A 14184-nucleotide genomic window follows, 5' to 3' on the forward strand; every position below is an offset into this window, starting at 1 on the left:
AGGGGCTGTTTCATCTGCCCTCCTTCTTTTCCAGTGGTCCAACTGCTGACAAGAGCGTACCTCAAAAAAGTACCAGCTTTAGCTTCTTCAATTTGACATCCTTTTTGGATGAAAAGCCACAAACTACTCCAGGACAGGAGGTTAATACAAAACCACCTAAACCAGCGAACTCTAAGCCATATATGACACAAAGTATTTCCAGTGATTCCGGTATCAAAATTGCTAGTTGTGCCAGCCAGCAAGATGCAGACAATAAAAAAGAAGTTGATGATATTATTGCAGCAGTGACTGGCAAACAAACGTTTAATAAAGTCACCGTGAAAGAAAATAAATCAGAAATGCTGGCAGTGAAAAATGCAGAAAATGTTGCCGAGGTAGATAAAGAGAGTGACTTAAAAAAGCCTCCTCAGACTGATGACACCACTGGAATTGGTTTGGATGCTTCTGGTCCTTGCCCTCAGGCTCCCAATGTGCAGAAGCATTCTCGCGATGAGCAGACTGTTTCCTTAGGGGCAGAAGATGATGCTCTGGGTAGCACAGGGAAGACGGACAATGAATTTCCAATTGATAAAGAAGAGCCATATTCTTCAAAAGAACAAGCTTCTGAAATTCAAGATTATAGTACAGACTTAGATGCTAAAATGGATTCAATGATTATAAATGACTCAAATATTACAAGTGACGTAAAAAATGAAGTAGCCTCTGAAGAAGTATGTGCACAACATGAGTTGCTGGAACATAAATTACCCAAACAAACTCCTGGTGACAGGTTACAACAGGCACAAGAGTCGCACTCTCTTCCTAAAACGCCAGAGGCATCTGATTTGCAAAACAAACCTAAAGAATCTGAGGGTGATAAATCGGTACTGGATTCTTCAGTTGAAATGTTTTCAAGCTTCATGACAAAAATGAAACCTCCTAAAACGTTGTCTGGTTTCTTTTCTCAACCGCAAGCTCCTGCACCTCCTACTGCACAGAAGAAAAGCTCCTCCTTCTTTGGTTTCTCATCCCTCCCAAGTGGCCCAGCACCAGCGTTCACAAACGATCTCTTTGGCATCTTCAAAGGTCCAAAAGAATCTCCAAAAGAGATGCCTCCACAATCCACCCCTAAACCTCAAAGCAGCAAAATGAAAGATGTCATTGGGTCCGTTCCAGCAAAAGACTCTAGGAAGACAGAAGATAGCGTTGCAACCAGAGAGCCTGAAATAGATATGTCAAGCTCTCTGAAGCAGGACATATTGCCTGTCTCAGTAGAAGAGAACTTCACAAAAGAATCTCCCATGAAGACAGAAAATGAAGAAAACAGGAACTCAGAAACATGTAAAGAGGAACCTCTGAGGATCACCCCAGAAGCAGTGGTCTCTGGTGAAAGTGAAGTCCCGGAGGCTCTGCAGCTGGTTAGTGATGCACAGCCCTCTGAGATGATAGATGCTGAACCATGCCAGTCTGATCTCAGTAGTGTAGTCAGTACAGAGCAGCCTGAGGCCACTGACCAGAATGAGGTAAGTCCATGCCAAGTAGACGTGTCTTCACATGTAACAGAGGAACAGGATGCTTCCACAGACAAAGCAGTTGTTGACTCCCTTCAGACTGGCTCTAGTGGTGGGCTTGAACTGGAAATTGAAGCCCCGGTTGATGGGACAGACACAGACCTTTCCCAGTCAAATAAGAGTGCTGCAGTTGAATCAGAGCCTGCTGTTCCAGGGGATCAGGCTAATGCTGGCATTGACCAGCCAGGCACGATCATTAGTGATGGCAGAGAACCCACAGCTCCAGTTGATGAGCCCAGTGTTCAACACCTTCAGCTGGATGAACAAGAAAAAAGCGAGGTAGAGCTGCAAACTGCTGGACAAGAAAAGAATCTGTCAGCTAACGAGATACCTGAGGAAGGAAGTTCTTCTGAATGTGAGTTGAAGAAACAGGGTAAGCCTAGTAATGTTCCTACAGATGCAAGCAGCAGTAAGTCAGTCTTTGAAATACCAAGCATGCCCAGTTTGCCAAAATTCAGCTTTATGTCATCTGCTGATACTGGAAAGCCATTTGGGTCTTTCTTCTCTCAGCAGCCGCCTTCTGTTAATAAAGCAGGGGCAGAGCAGGGCCTCATGTCCAGCTTTAAGAAACTTTCTTCGACTCTCTTTGAAGGAGGCAGTGAAGAAAAGGTGAGTAAGCCAGAGAGTGCCCAAGGAGCAGTGTTTGGGAAAAAGCTAGATTTCTCCTTTCCCTGGCAAAAAGATAACAAGGAGACCTCTGCCAAAAGGGAACCACATGTACCACCACAGGCTTTGTCAAAACCAGATGACAAGGTGTTAAGAACAGTCAGTTCAGATGAAAACTCAAAATCTGCAGTCTCAGATCAACTGACTGATGCAAATATAGAAGTAAACTCGTCTTCAAAGCAGCCTGACATTGTAGACAATGAACTTTCTGAAGAACCATCTGGTGCAAGCACTGTTGATGATGCATCCAACAAAGAGCTGGGAGAGAAGTTTGATAAAGAGCCCGAAGATCAGCAGAACGTGATTTCCAGCGAATTACAGAAAGATCAGGCAGATGAGTATGCACCAGAGCAGCCTGAACTGAAAGAAACTGAGCTTGGTTCAGCTCCTAATGGAGCTGTGCTTCATCCTAGCACGCAGCCTGCAGATCTGAATAGCGTGGAACAACTGAAAGAGAAAAGGCTAGTTATAAATGAGGCATAATAAATGGTTTCAATTGATTGACCATTTATAATGCAATACTGCAACAGTAGATGTTAGCCTTGGTGTCTGATGTTAGTAGCTCAGTCCCATCTGTATTTAAGTGTTTTTAGTATCACTGATAGCTGTCACAGAGGATGTGGTAAACCGCTATCACTAGTAATGCACAAACCCTTATACTGTTTTCTCCACTTTCTCCACTCTTTTTTCTGTAAGTGTTGATTGGATTTCCCATGTTCTTGCACTGTGTCCCGCTGAATGAAATGCTTTCAGTGCTAATTTCATTAGCCTGTCAGAAATTTAGTTCTTTGTGTGTTAATTCTGCTGCATACAATTCACTTTGCTTTCTTGTTTAGTGATAATTATGTTGTGTTTGCTAAGAAAAATCAACACTAGATAAGGTATTGAAAGGAATGACCTTGTTATTTTCAAACTGCAAAGTAAAAACTTAATTTTAGAGAAAAACTTAACTTACTGCTAACGTATTATAGAACTAAATAGATTCATTTCACATTATTGATGCTTCTAAAACATTTTCAGAGATATCAGTGAAGGTATTCTAATGTTTGCTCTTCCTAAAATCTCTGCAAAAGTTACTTCATGCAGTTAGGGAAGCTAATAAAGGGAAGTATCAGTATTTCACGAAGCTGTATTCAGATCTGTGTATGTGTCAAGTTGAAATTGCCATCAAAATTTGAACTGGAGACTTGTATCACCCACAGATGTGCATTTAGTAAGTGGAAGTGGTTCTGTCTCTGATCTAACAATTGCTGAACTGCACTCCTCAAACTTCCCATCTGGCTTCCAATTCTCCTTACTGTACAAGTGAGAGGAACATCAGTGCTGCTTAATTCTTGGATAGAAATATTTAGTGTGGCTGAGCCATAGTTTTCCTGACTGCATGAGAAATTTAGAAATTTCCATCAACTGTAACTTGTGTGAGGATTCTGGGCATTCAGTTCTGGAAGTGGTGTCTTGACTCATAGAGATCACGCCCCTTTGGTGGTGATGTGCTTTGTTTTGTTTTGTTTTTCATAAATGAAATTGTTGAGAGAGCTTTTTTAATGTGAGATATGCAGCATTCTTTTGTGAACAACTGCTCTCCCTGTTGTTGTAAAAGGTTTTTAAGTGTGATGGTTTTAACCTTAATCTTGACTTCAGTGTATTTTATTATAATTATATAAATATAAACAAAGGTAACTTCTTATTAACAACCTAAATGGTCATGGTAAAGCTGCAGTGAAACTGTAGAAGTCAAACATTTCCACTCTGAATTCCCACGTTTCCATTTTTATTCCTCTCTGGCTATTAGAATATCTTCACTGTTAGTGTCTAGCTGATGATGTAGGGTGGGGAAGTGAACAATTGGTGCCAGGCAGATGTTTGTAACTCCGTATCATACATAATCTATGTGGTGGTAGGCTGTGTATTTCTATTGCCTACCCAAGTTTTGAAGTTCAGAAGTCTAGACCTAGTTCAGGGGGCATCATTGCTAGGTATGGCTTCGTAACATATCTTTTTAGTATATTTAGTATCCCATGCAGGTTTTTAGATGTGTAAATTGATTTTCATTTTTTCAAAGTTATTGCTTTATCTGACGGACTTTCTTATTCTCTCATAGTCCTGCTGGCAGTAGTAGATATGGCTCCTCTTGTAATGTCAGCCAGGGGAGCTCTCACCTGAGTGAGCTGGACCATTCCCATGAAAGTGCCCATGGCTCTGAGCAAGATGACGATCACCAGGAAAGAGAGTCAAATCATTCCTACCGCAGTTCGGGCAGCTACCAGAAAGATGGCCAGACATGGCTCAGGGAGCAGGAGGAGCCTCGCGGCAAAGGAGGGGAGGAGAAGGTCTGTGAGACAGAGGAGAAGCATAAAGATCATTCTGCAGCTAAGTTACCTCTGGAACTTGACAAGCCCAAGGATGTTGATGCAAGAACCCAATTGAGGTAGGTGAAGTGCTCTATTCCTGAGATCTTTTCATCTGATTCAAACAGGATTTGTCCCTGTTGTTTCCTGGTGCAAATTATATACGTTGTTCTTACAGTGGTCTTTTACAGCTAGTTTGGTGTTGCTGCTCTGTGAAACATTTTTGTGTGTAGAACGAGTTATTTATGAGACATTGACTAAACTTAAACTATGTTTTCTACGAACCTGTTAATCCCTTGAAACTTAACTGCTGTATTTTCTTGGACAGTTTGTTTGATAAATGTAGTTTAGCCCAAATATAGCTGCTTTTATTGCTCATGTGTGATCAGGCTTATGCATGAGCAACCATCTAGTGACTGTTAGAGCTGCATTTGTTCTCTTCCTGCGTAGTAAGCTACCACAGCTAGAGTTACTGTTTATGTAGTTGCAGGTTGTAGACTTACCTCATGAATTGACGTGTTGCTCTAATTCATGATGGCAGCTTTTCTTGTCCTTGCACTTGGACTTTACAAGTTGTTGAAAGTATTGAAGACAGTCCTCAGAAGCATTTCAGCTAAGTTTGAGGAGTAATGCTCTGGATTTCATACAGGTTTTACAGGAATTTCAAATTCCACCACTTAGGTTTGAGAGTATCTGTATTTTCTTGAAGTAGTTAAATCATTGAAGCCCTTAGTGTGGATATGGCTATATTTTCATTAGCATGGAGGATTATTTTCATCTGGTTAAGATGGATGGATCAGTTAGATTCACAGAAAGATGTCTGCCTAGTCTTTGGGGATTACAGTATGGCATGTACAGATACACTGGTGTCATTGTGCTTATGTGAAAGAATTAACCACAGCAGTTCATGTGTAGGCAACTCTTACACTAAAGATATAAAAAAGGAAAACAAGACTAGCAAGAGCGTTAATCTGTTCTTAAACTCTGACTCACTTTCCTCTTCTCATTACAGAGTCTTGTCCCAGAATGGCTGGCCTATATTTGCTTACACGGAGGGTTATTCACGTAGCCTATTCCAAGCTAATTTAGGCATCTAGTTTTGATATTACTGCCTCACTAGCTCCCATTCTTTCCACCGTGGTAACACTTTCCTGTCTCCATAGAATACACAGGAAACTTAGCTCAGAATCTCTGAATCTTGATCTCTGGATTTGCACCTGAGCTAGATGTGCAGCATGGATGCTTGTTGCTATCAGCTATTGCAAAAACTGTGCCTGGTGCATCTCAGGATGATTGACACCTCAACAGCATACAAAGGAAGGGATACAATCAAGGGCCCAATGTGTCATGAGGATGGAGCATGAAATATGTTGTGTGGCACAGAGGTGAAGCTTTGCTGCTAGATACCTGTGCCCTCTTGAAAAGCTGTGGGAAAAAGCAGAGTGAGAAAGGCACAGTGATTAGGAAAAACACACCTGAGCCCTGTTGCCAGCCTTTCCACTGAAAAGAAGCTGTAAATTCTTAGCAGTAGGAGTGAGAAGAGGCAGTGTTAAAAAGGGACCTGCAACAGGCATGAGGATGGAAAATCTCTTTGTATGAAGTTATGATACCACTGTGCTGAAGTGGCTTGATTAGGAATCTTGGACAGTGTTCTTGATGATCCGACTGATGACTTCTTTCTCCTGGAGCTATTTTTAATAAAGAAAATATTTTAAACTAAGCTTTTATCTATGTGGATTTTCCACCAAAAGACTAGGATTGTACCCTAGCTTACATTTTTCAGCTCTTCAGTTTCCAAGATAGTTCTTGCACATGAGAAAATCTCTGCTTTAGTTTCTCACTTAACATAACACGTGCAGGGCTATGTTTGCGAGGAGTTTGTTGGTTACTGCCGCTTCCAGAGCTGAAGCTGTGATTGCAGAATGTAATGCTGAATCTTTATGTTACATATGAGTATTTGACATATAGTGATTTTCTGTTTCTTGTTCTTAAGCTACCACGGTGACAACGAACCACCACCATTTTCTCCAGCAAGAGCCCATTGGATTCGAGCCATTAGCAAAGTTCGGCTGCAGCTTCAAGAGGTAGGATGGAGAAATGCTTCCCTCCTTCTCTGTGTTTCCTGGATTTTAGATCTGTGGCTGAAGGTTTAATTTCTTTTTCCTGTTACAGTTCTGATGTGTTGCAGACAAAAAAAAAAAACAATCTAAAATGCTGTATAGGACTGCAGCTTGTTCTGATGGCCTTAGAGCTATCTAATTCTACCAAACATTTTGGACACTATTTTTTGGAACTAGAGATGAATTATGAGAAAAGATGCAGAAGCGGGGAACTTAGCTAAAAATTTGTATACGGTAATCAAAAAAGGTTTGGAACTAGATGGTTTGTGTTGAACTGTTAAAAATGAAGACTTTTTCTCAAGGCAACTTGGGGATAGCTTGTTAGCTTAGTAGGAGTTATCTGTATTATTTGTCGTGTGAAAATGTTCCTTGGGAAGTTTTACATCAAATATTTTTATATATACTAATTGAAAGTGGGTGTATAATAAGTCTCTTGGTATTTCCAGCTCATGAAAGTAAGATTTAAAAATAAATAATCTTGATTTGGGAAGTCAAAAGGAAAAGGTTGCGACATTTTCTTCAACAGTATAAACAGTGTTGTTTTTAGAAAACAGCAATTAATCCCCCCAAAGTTTGTTTTTTTATTACAAATCTTTTGCTTTTATGTGTCTGTAGGCCCACAGAAAGAAACCATATGGTGTGTTCATGTTCTATAGTTGATAAAATATTGCCTATTACCAATATAAGTACAAAGTGCAGAGCTAATATAATACTACTTTCTTATATAACTTTTTTTTTTTTTTTTTTTTTTTTTTTTTAAGAAAGAATTTTACAGTATCTATTGATCAGTGGCAGAACTTTTCTTTCTCTGCTGGATCTGCTGCAAATATTTGTGAAGACAAGGTTTTTGTCTGAAAGGCATCCGAAGTGCCATAGCAGAAATGTTTTTTTCCCTTGGCTTATCTGGATTGTAAATTATTTCCAAGCTAACAACTACTGTGTTACTTCACTTTTGAGCAGAATTAATTTAGGTCAAAACTATCAGTGTGACACTGAAATGGAAGACTACCATTAGCATCCAAGACAATAGGGAACTTCCATTTTTGTTCTGTAGCATGCACAAGGAAAAGAGTTTAGTTCTGTACCTATGGAGAAGAAGACGTGCACAAGCATACTAGAAAGGACAAGACATTCACTGATGCCTCTGCCTAGATATCTTTTTGTCTGAGAGAGTACAAGGACCATGAGGTGATTCGGTGTTAATTAAAACTTCAGATTAATGTATTCTGATTCAGTATTTCTGCTGAATTTTTAAAGTAAGACTTCTTTGAAATTATTGTTAACAGAAACACCGCTTTAGTGTTTCTAAACTGGTGGTTTTGTGACAGCAAAATGTCACAATTCACTTTGACTTAACCACTGCTAACTTTTGATCCAAACTTTCCTTAAAACAAAAATCTTAAGTGGTGGAGTATTCCAGCAGGCTGTTCAGGCTTTAGCTGTCTTTATTGTGCTTTTCCTAACCTTTGCTGTAGATCTCTCTTGCTCCATAGAAATCCATTTCTCTTGAGTAGGACAAGTGGTAAAGTGTAGACCTGATTCCCTTCCTCTCTCTGTTGCTAAGAAAGAACCAAGCCCCACTCACTCTTCTTGTATTTGCCAAGGTACCCTTTTAGCCTTTTCTTTGTCAGTTTTTATAGTCACTCTTTAATCAGCCCTTATCTTTTTTCATTCTTTTCTTCTTTCTGAAGTAGTGTCCAAAGTTGAATGTGGAAATCCAGCTGAGAGAGTGCACACGTGCACTATAGAGCACGGAAGACTTTGTTCTCCGAGGCTGTGATCCTGATACCCCAAGATATCAGGTGTCTTGCTGTGGTGGTGCCTTTTTGTCTCAGGCTGACACTGCTGATCCATGGTTATCCATTCTTTCCGGAGCTGAGGTCCCTTCTGATGAAGGGCTTTATCAGTCGTTCCCTAGCCTATATTTGCATTGGATTAGATCTGTATATGGATTTGCACTTGTTCTCACAGAATTGTTTTTTTCACTCATTAAGCACATTTCTGTCTGTCTCTTTGTAATCTGTTATGCCTACAAATCTTTCAAGTCATATGTGAGAAGTTATGTAGTACTGAAGCTGCCAGGCTGTGCGCTACCAGAACTGCTGGAGGGTCCCTACTTGATGCATTCTTTGAGTTCGTCTACCATGAATATAATTTTTCCAGTGTGTTTCAGGCTATTTTAGCAGTTTCATTAAGACTTCAGGGTATGAAACTTTCTCTTCTCTTCTCATACCCCTAAGACTAATTTACCTTGTTATAGAAGGAAGTTAAATGCATTTGACACAGTTCTACTTTTGATGAAAGTATGCTCCGTTATTTCTCTCCTTTTTATGTTATAGATGATTTGCAAATAATTTGCCTATTTGTTCCAGTTTTTAATTCCCAGGAAGAAAAAAAAAAGTTATGTAATTATAATTTCTTAATAATTATGTAGGTCCCCCTATTCCTATTTCTTAGGCATAAATGCTTCGTGTGCCCTTTCCCCATCTTTAGGTGCACTGCCTGTTTTTCAAGTTCGCAGTGCTTTGTGGATTGGCAGCGTTGGTGTTACACCCTAGTATCTGAGGATGAAGATTTATCAGGGCCATCTGACTCAGAAATAATTACATGCATTTGTTTTCCTTTACAACATTATCTTTCCTAACTTGCTAAGCTAACTAAACTTATTTTAAAAACACAAACAAAAACCCAACAACATTTAATTTTGCTAGCTACCTGACTGCAGTTGTCCCTGTCAGCAAAAACCAGAAGCAATTAAGGCATCAAATGTTCCAGGCATCTTAATGCCACCTGATGATAGCTCTCCTTTCCTATGAATAGTAGGCATTGTTTTTTTGGTCATACTGTGTGTTCACTGCTAGATTTTTAATTTTGTGCTTTGGCCTTCAGATTTCTTCCCTCCATGTTCATGCTCATCCTTACAAACCCTATCAGGAAGATATCTGTACTTTAAGGTCCAAGCCCTCTGAAGAGCTTGCAATGGGTTGGAACTGGTTTCTCAATGCACATCCTTTTCTGCTTCTTCACTTGAGACAGCTAGTGATTTATGCCTGTTAATGTTGTTTTGTTAACTGCTAAACAGCTTCCTGATCTCGTTGCCCTTCAAGCCTGTTTCTCATGATCTCTACCGATTTTCTGATTTTTTTTTTTATTTTTTAGTTTCTGGTTTTGAAACTAGATAGTGGTTATCTAGTGTGCCTCACTCATTTCTTTCCAAGGCATCAGAAAAGCTGTCACAGATTTCTCAGATACATTTGCATCCCCAACTCATTTCTCTGTCGTTTCTCTCAAACCTAGAAGAGCTCTGCTAGTTGCTTTATGCATGTTCTGCATCATCAGCTTATTTCTATGTCTTGTTTGAAAGTCAGTGTTACCAATACAGTCTATCCAGATGGGTATCAGGATTTTAAAACTCCCTGTGATAGTAGTCTAATGTCTCAGGTGATTCTGTTGGTAGTTAGGAAGGGTCTTGCCTCATTTATCTGAGCACCATATTAACGTTTTTCCATCTTCTGTCATTACCTAGAAGCTTTCAAGAGGACTATCTTCCTCTTTTGTTCCAGCCCTTACAGCTGCTGCTTAAGTCCTTCATGTTCAAAGCAGTGCCTCCAGCTCTTTTCCGTGTTTCCTTTCCTCAGTCCGTGATATTATTTCATATTAGTACTTGTGGAGCTCCAGTTCGCTGATCCGAACTATTGGATTCCTCTAGCATAGGCTACTGAAACGGTTCTTAATGCTCTTAATTGTTAATTATCTGGCTGAAATTTGAAAAAAAGACACCCAATAAGTTTCCATATGTGATGCGATTATAAATCTCCTGAGCAATTGAGCCTCCTACCTGAGAAGAGATTAATATTCATGTGAATAATATGCATACATCCCACAGCACCATGAGTCAGAGAAATGTAGTATTTTAATTAAGACTTGACAGTTACAAAATGGCTCAGAAATTTGTAACTATGCTTGTTAAAAAAGCTTTGTGGTAGCATGCATAGTTTCTTTTTCTTATTTTCTGCTGCTCTTTCTGTGTTTGTGAAGAGGAAAATTAATTATGCCAAAATCAACCTAGGACATTCAGCCCTGAGAGGAATGACTCAATAATTCTCACCTTCACACTTAGAACTTTGTCTACAAAGAGGGATTAATTGATAGCTTGTCTGCTGCAGTCCTTCTGTGGGAGCTTTTTTTCCAGAACAACAACAAACACATGGCTATTGCATTTTCAATTTGCAGCCCTCCTTAACTGAAATAGCCCTCAGCTAGGGATGTGGCTGGGTGATTTTTAAACAAATTTGACTGAGTTTTGTATAATACTGAAGAATTGGCTCACTGGAGAAGAGGAAAAATTCAGAGAAATTATCATATTGCATCTCAAGAAAATCTTTCAGCATTTAAAGGTATTACAAGAGTGTATGGGGCCTGGAATTTTATGCACTTAAACAGATTCTATGTATTGGGGGAAAGAGCCTTCTGTAACACTTTTTTATGTCAGAAAGTTAAATACATCAGTATACTTGCTTTTTTTTTTTTTTTTTTTTTTTTGTTTCAAAACCAATGTCATTGCAGCAGTGTTCACTCTTTGGCTTTTCCTTTTATAGATGCCATTTTGTACCAATTATTTTGATTTTAATCTCAGATGTTGCCTGTTAAATGTCAATAGCCTGTTCTTGTTGATGGCTGTGTAACCAGATCACGTACCGAGGTGGCAGATGTAGTTCATGACATCGTTCTGGAATATGAGAAGCACCCAGAGCAGGGGATTACTGCTCTCACTTCTAAAAGCCATGGTCCAGGGAGGATGTCATATCAGTGGTTTTGAAGTGTGAAGCCCTATTTTTATTTTGACAAAGAAAGGTTTTATTGCAAACTGTTCTCCTCTTATGTGAGGTGCCCTGAAGAGTCCGTTCTGGACTTCACTGCCTACATATGAATGCGGGCCCTCCAGGCAGTACAACTGGTACTGCACGGTGGCTGGTGGAGGATGTACCTGCTTTGAGACAGTCACCAAGACACCAGAAACCCTTTGTGCCTCTCAGGAGCAGTGCAGTCCATGCAGTAGTTTACTTTCGACATTTCACATCCCTTAAGCTTTGTTGCCAAGGTGTCTTTTTATCAGTCCCGTGAAGATGAGTAAGCTCAGCATTTTGAAAGCCTCCCACACAGTGACAAAGAAGCAAACTGAAGCACTATGTACTCTTTCAGAAAGTTACCAGAAACTTCTCTTTATGCAGAGAAACGACATCTCCACTTAGACGTCTTCCTTTTTTTTACCTGTGGTATTTATAAAGGTTATCTTTAGCTTTCAGCTGTATCAACATTGATGATCAAATGTCTCCGGGATCAGGGCTGGTGGGGGTCTGGAGAGCACCCTCGTGCTTAGGAGGTCTCCGTTCCTGCTCCAGAGAGGAGCTGGTAAGGCATGAGTGCAAGGGTTGCTGCCAGCTGTAGTGCAGGCTGATGTTGGGTGGCAGTTCTTGCAGTGGCAAATGCTTTCTGCATACCTTATCTATAAAATGCGTATGTGGTTTTCATACTTCTTAGGGAAAGTGCGACCAGAATTATTTATAAAGCATTTAAATACAAAAGGAGTGGAGACCTGCTATCATTTTCCCTTGTTGTGTCTTCTTATGGGTGGCTTCTGACGTCACGAATTGGCAGGTCTTGTGGGATTCCCCAAAGCCCCTCATTGGCTTTTCCAAGGCAGCTTTTAGTGTGAGGAGATGCCCTGGTACTTCAACAACCTGTGTCTGCTGTCTCTTGGCTGCATCTCTTTGAGGGAAGGTTTGGCTGATGTGTTCTGCTCGGAGGAGGGAAGCATTCTTTCATCTCCAAACATCTCAAATAAGATACCTGCATATCTACATCTATTTGGGCTAAAATGTTTATCATTACCAAGATTCTCTGAGACCTACTAGCATTTTTCCATGCTTTACAGCAAATGTTATGGTATAGCAATTGTCATTATTTGTGTGCACACACAAGGAAATAGTCTTGTACCATCATTAATGCAGCTGTTGTGATTTTCAGCAGATTTTCAATAACCTTATCTCCAGTGGGAAAAATCAGAAGGCTTTCCCCTTTTTACAGTACCTACGCTAAAGTTAAGAGGAATGCATCTCTTGTGCAGCAGCATACCAGTCAGAAATGCTTTTCATGATGACCAGAGCAGCTAGAAGCCTATTTGATTGCTAACCAGATTTTCTGTGATTTTCTGTAAGCATATCGGTGCAGTAATGCTCCAATTCCATTCATTTCTGCTAAAAACCAATTTCAGTGTTGAAGGTCTGCATTCCCTGAAACACTGGATGTCTGTCCCCTTCGGTGAAAACCAAGTTCCCACTTGCTGGCTAGAGGGTAAAAAAAAAAAAAAACACACACAAACTTGGGAATCTTTCTTAAAGCTGTAGCAGATGTTTGAAGAGCGGATAAGAGTGCATAGTTACCTGTCCTGGCACACTATTTTACTTTTTCCATTGCAAGCCTCCCGTGGGCTTATGAGACCTGGGGATACTCTCCATGAGAAGGTAAAAATACAAAGCCAAAAAATCCTGACATGTTGTTTATTTTCCTAATTTGTAGTACTATTCAGGACTATAGCTTCACTTTTCTAGTTTTATATTGTAAACTCTGCACATCTACAGCTCAAAATAATTATGAAGTCTTTAAATGAGAATTGAAGTGCATTTTACTTCTTTTCCAATGTCTATTCCATTGATTTCCTTAACAAGAAAAGGAAGGCTGTCTGTGCAGCATCTAGGATATAGATTACAAGCACAGGATGTTCCCCAGCCAGGCACATCTCGCTCTGTTCCATCACTACGTGTTAAGCTTGAGTAACCAGGTGTGGTTGAACTGTGTGGTCCTGTTCTGTGACTTGTAAGGTCACACTGACACATGCAAGTACTGGGATGTACATGAATAGTTTGCTGGGAGATCTCATTTTTTGATTTGAAATACTTCATGAGTGACTGACTTCTGGAGTGAAGCTGGATGGAAGTGGCTGGGTTTTTTGCATAGGGTAGTTCTGTGTATTTTTGTTTGTTTGTTTGTTTCATTTTTAGGAGCTAGGTTTTTTGGTTCTGTCTTTTTGAGATTGACTGGGATGTGACCTGGGAAGGGAAACCCCTCTGCAGAGGAGCCATCAGCTTAAGTTAGAATATATCTGGAATAAGGGAATGTGGGGAACAACTGGCTCCTGGCCTAAACTGGCCAGTACAGAGACTTTAACCTAGATTTTCCCCATTATACAAAGTGCACTGACTGCTAAGCTGCAGCTCTTATCTAGGTAATGCCTCTTTCATCCTCTCCCTTCCCTGTTTAGATATTTCAGACCTGAGATACGCTCTCTTAGACATTCATCACGATCTTGTGAAACAGGGCTGGATTCCGACGAGCTGATGTTTTCTGGAGGAAAAGATTCCTTATTCACCTTCCTCCCTTCCACTGGAATTGTGCTGCTGCTGATCAGAGAGTGAGATGTGGGTGGCAGTGGTGAGGTGG

At 40.2% G+C, this 14184-nt stretch overlaps 1 protein-coding gene across 2 annotated transcripts in view; it reads left to right on the plus strand.

The window, feature by feature from the left end:
- Positions 1 to 14184, plus strand: part of UNC13B (unc-13 homolog B) — a 212014-nt gene that overhangs the window by 74157 nt on the left and 123673 nt on the right. For both annotated transcript variants that reach the window (XM_072030926.1, XM_038170586.2), the window contains 2 exons: positions 4318 to 4644; positions 6558 to 6648. In XM_072030926.1, coding sequence (XP_071887027.1) covers positions 4318 to 4644; positions 6558 to 6648 — 418 coding nt within the window. The remainder of the gene's footprint in view (positions 1 to 4317; positions 4645 to 6557; positions 6649 to 14184) is intronic.

This window comes from Anas platyrhynchos, chromosome Z (genome assembly GCF_047663525.1).
Source record: "Anas platyrhynchos isolate ZD024472 breed Pekin duck chromosome Z, IASCAAS_PekinDuck_T2T, whole genome shotgun sequence".
Lineage (NCBI taxonomy): Eukaryota > Metazoa > Chordata > Aves > Anseriformes > Anatidae > Anas > Anas platyrhynchos.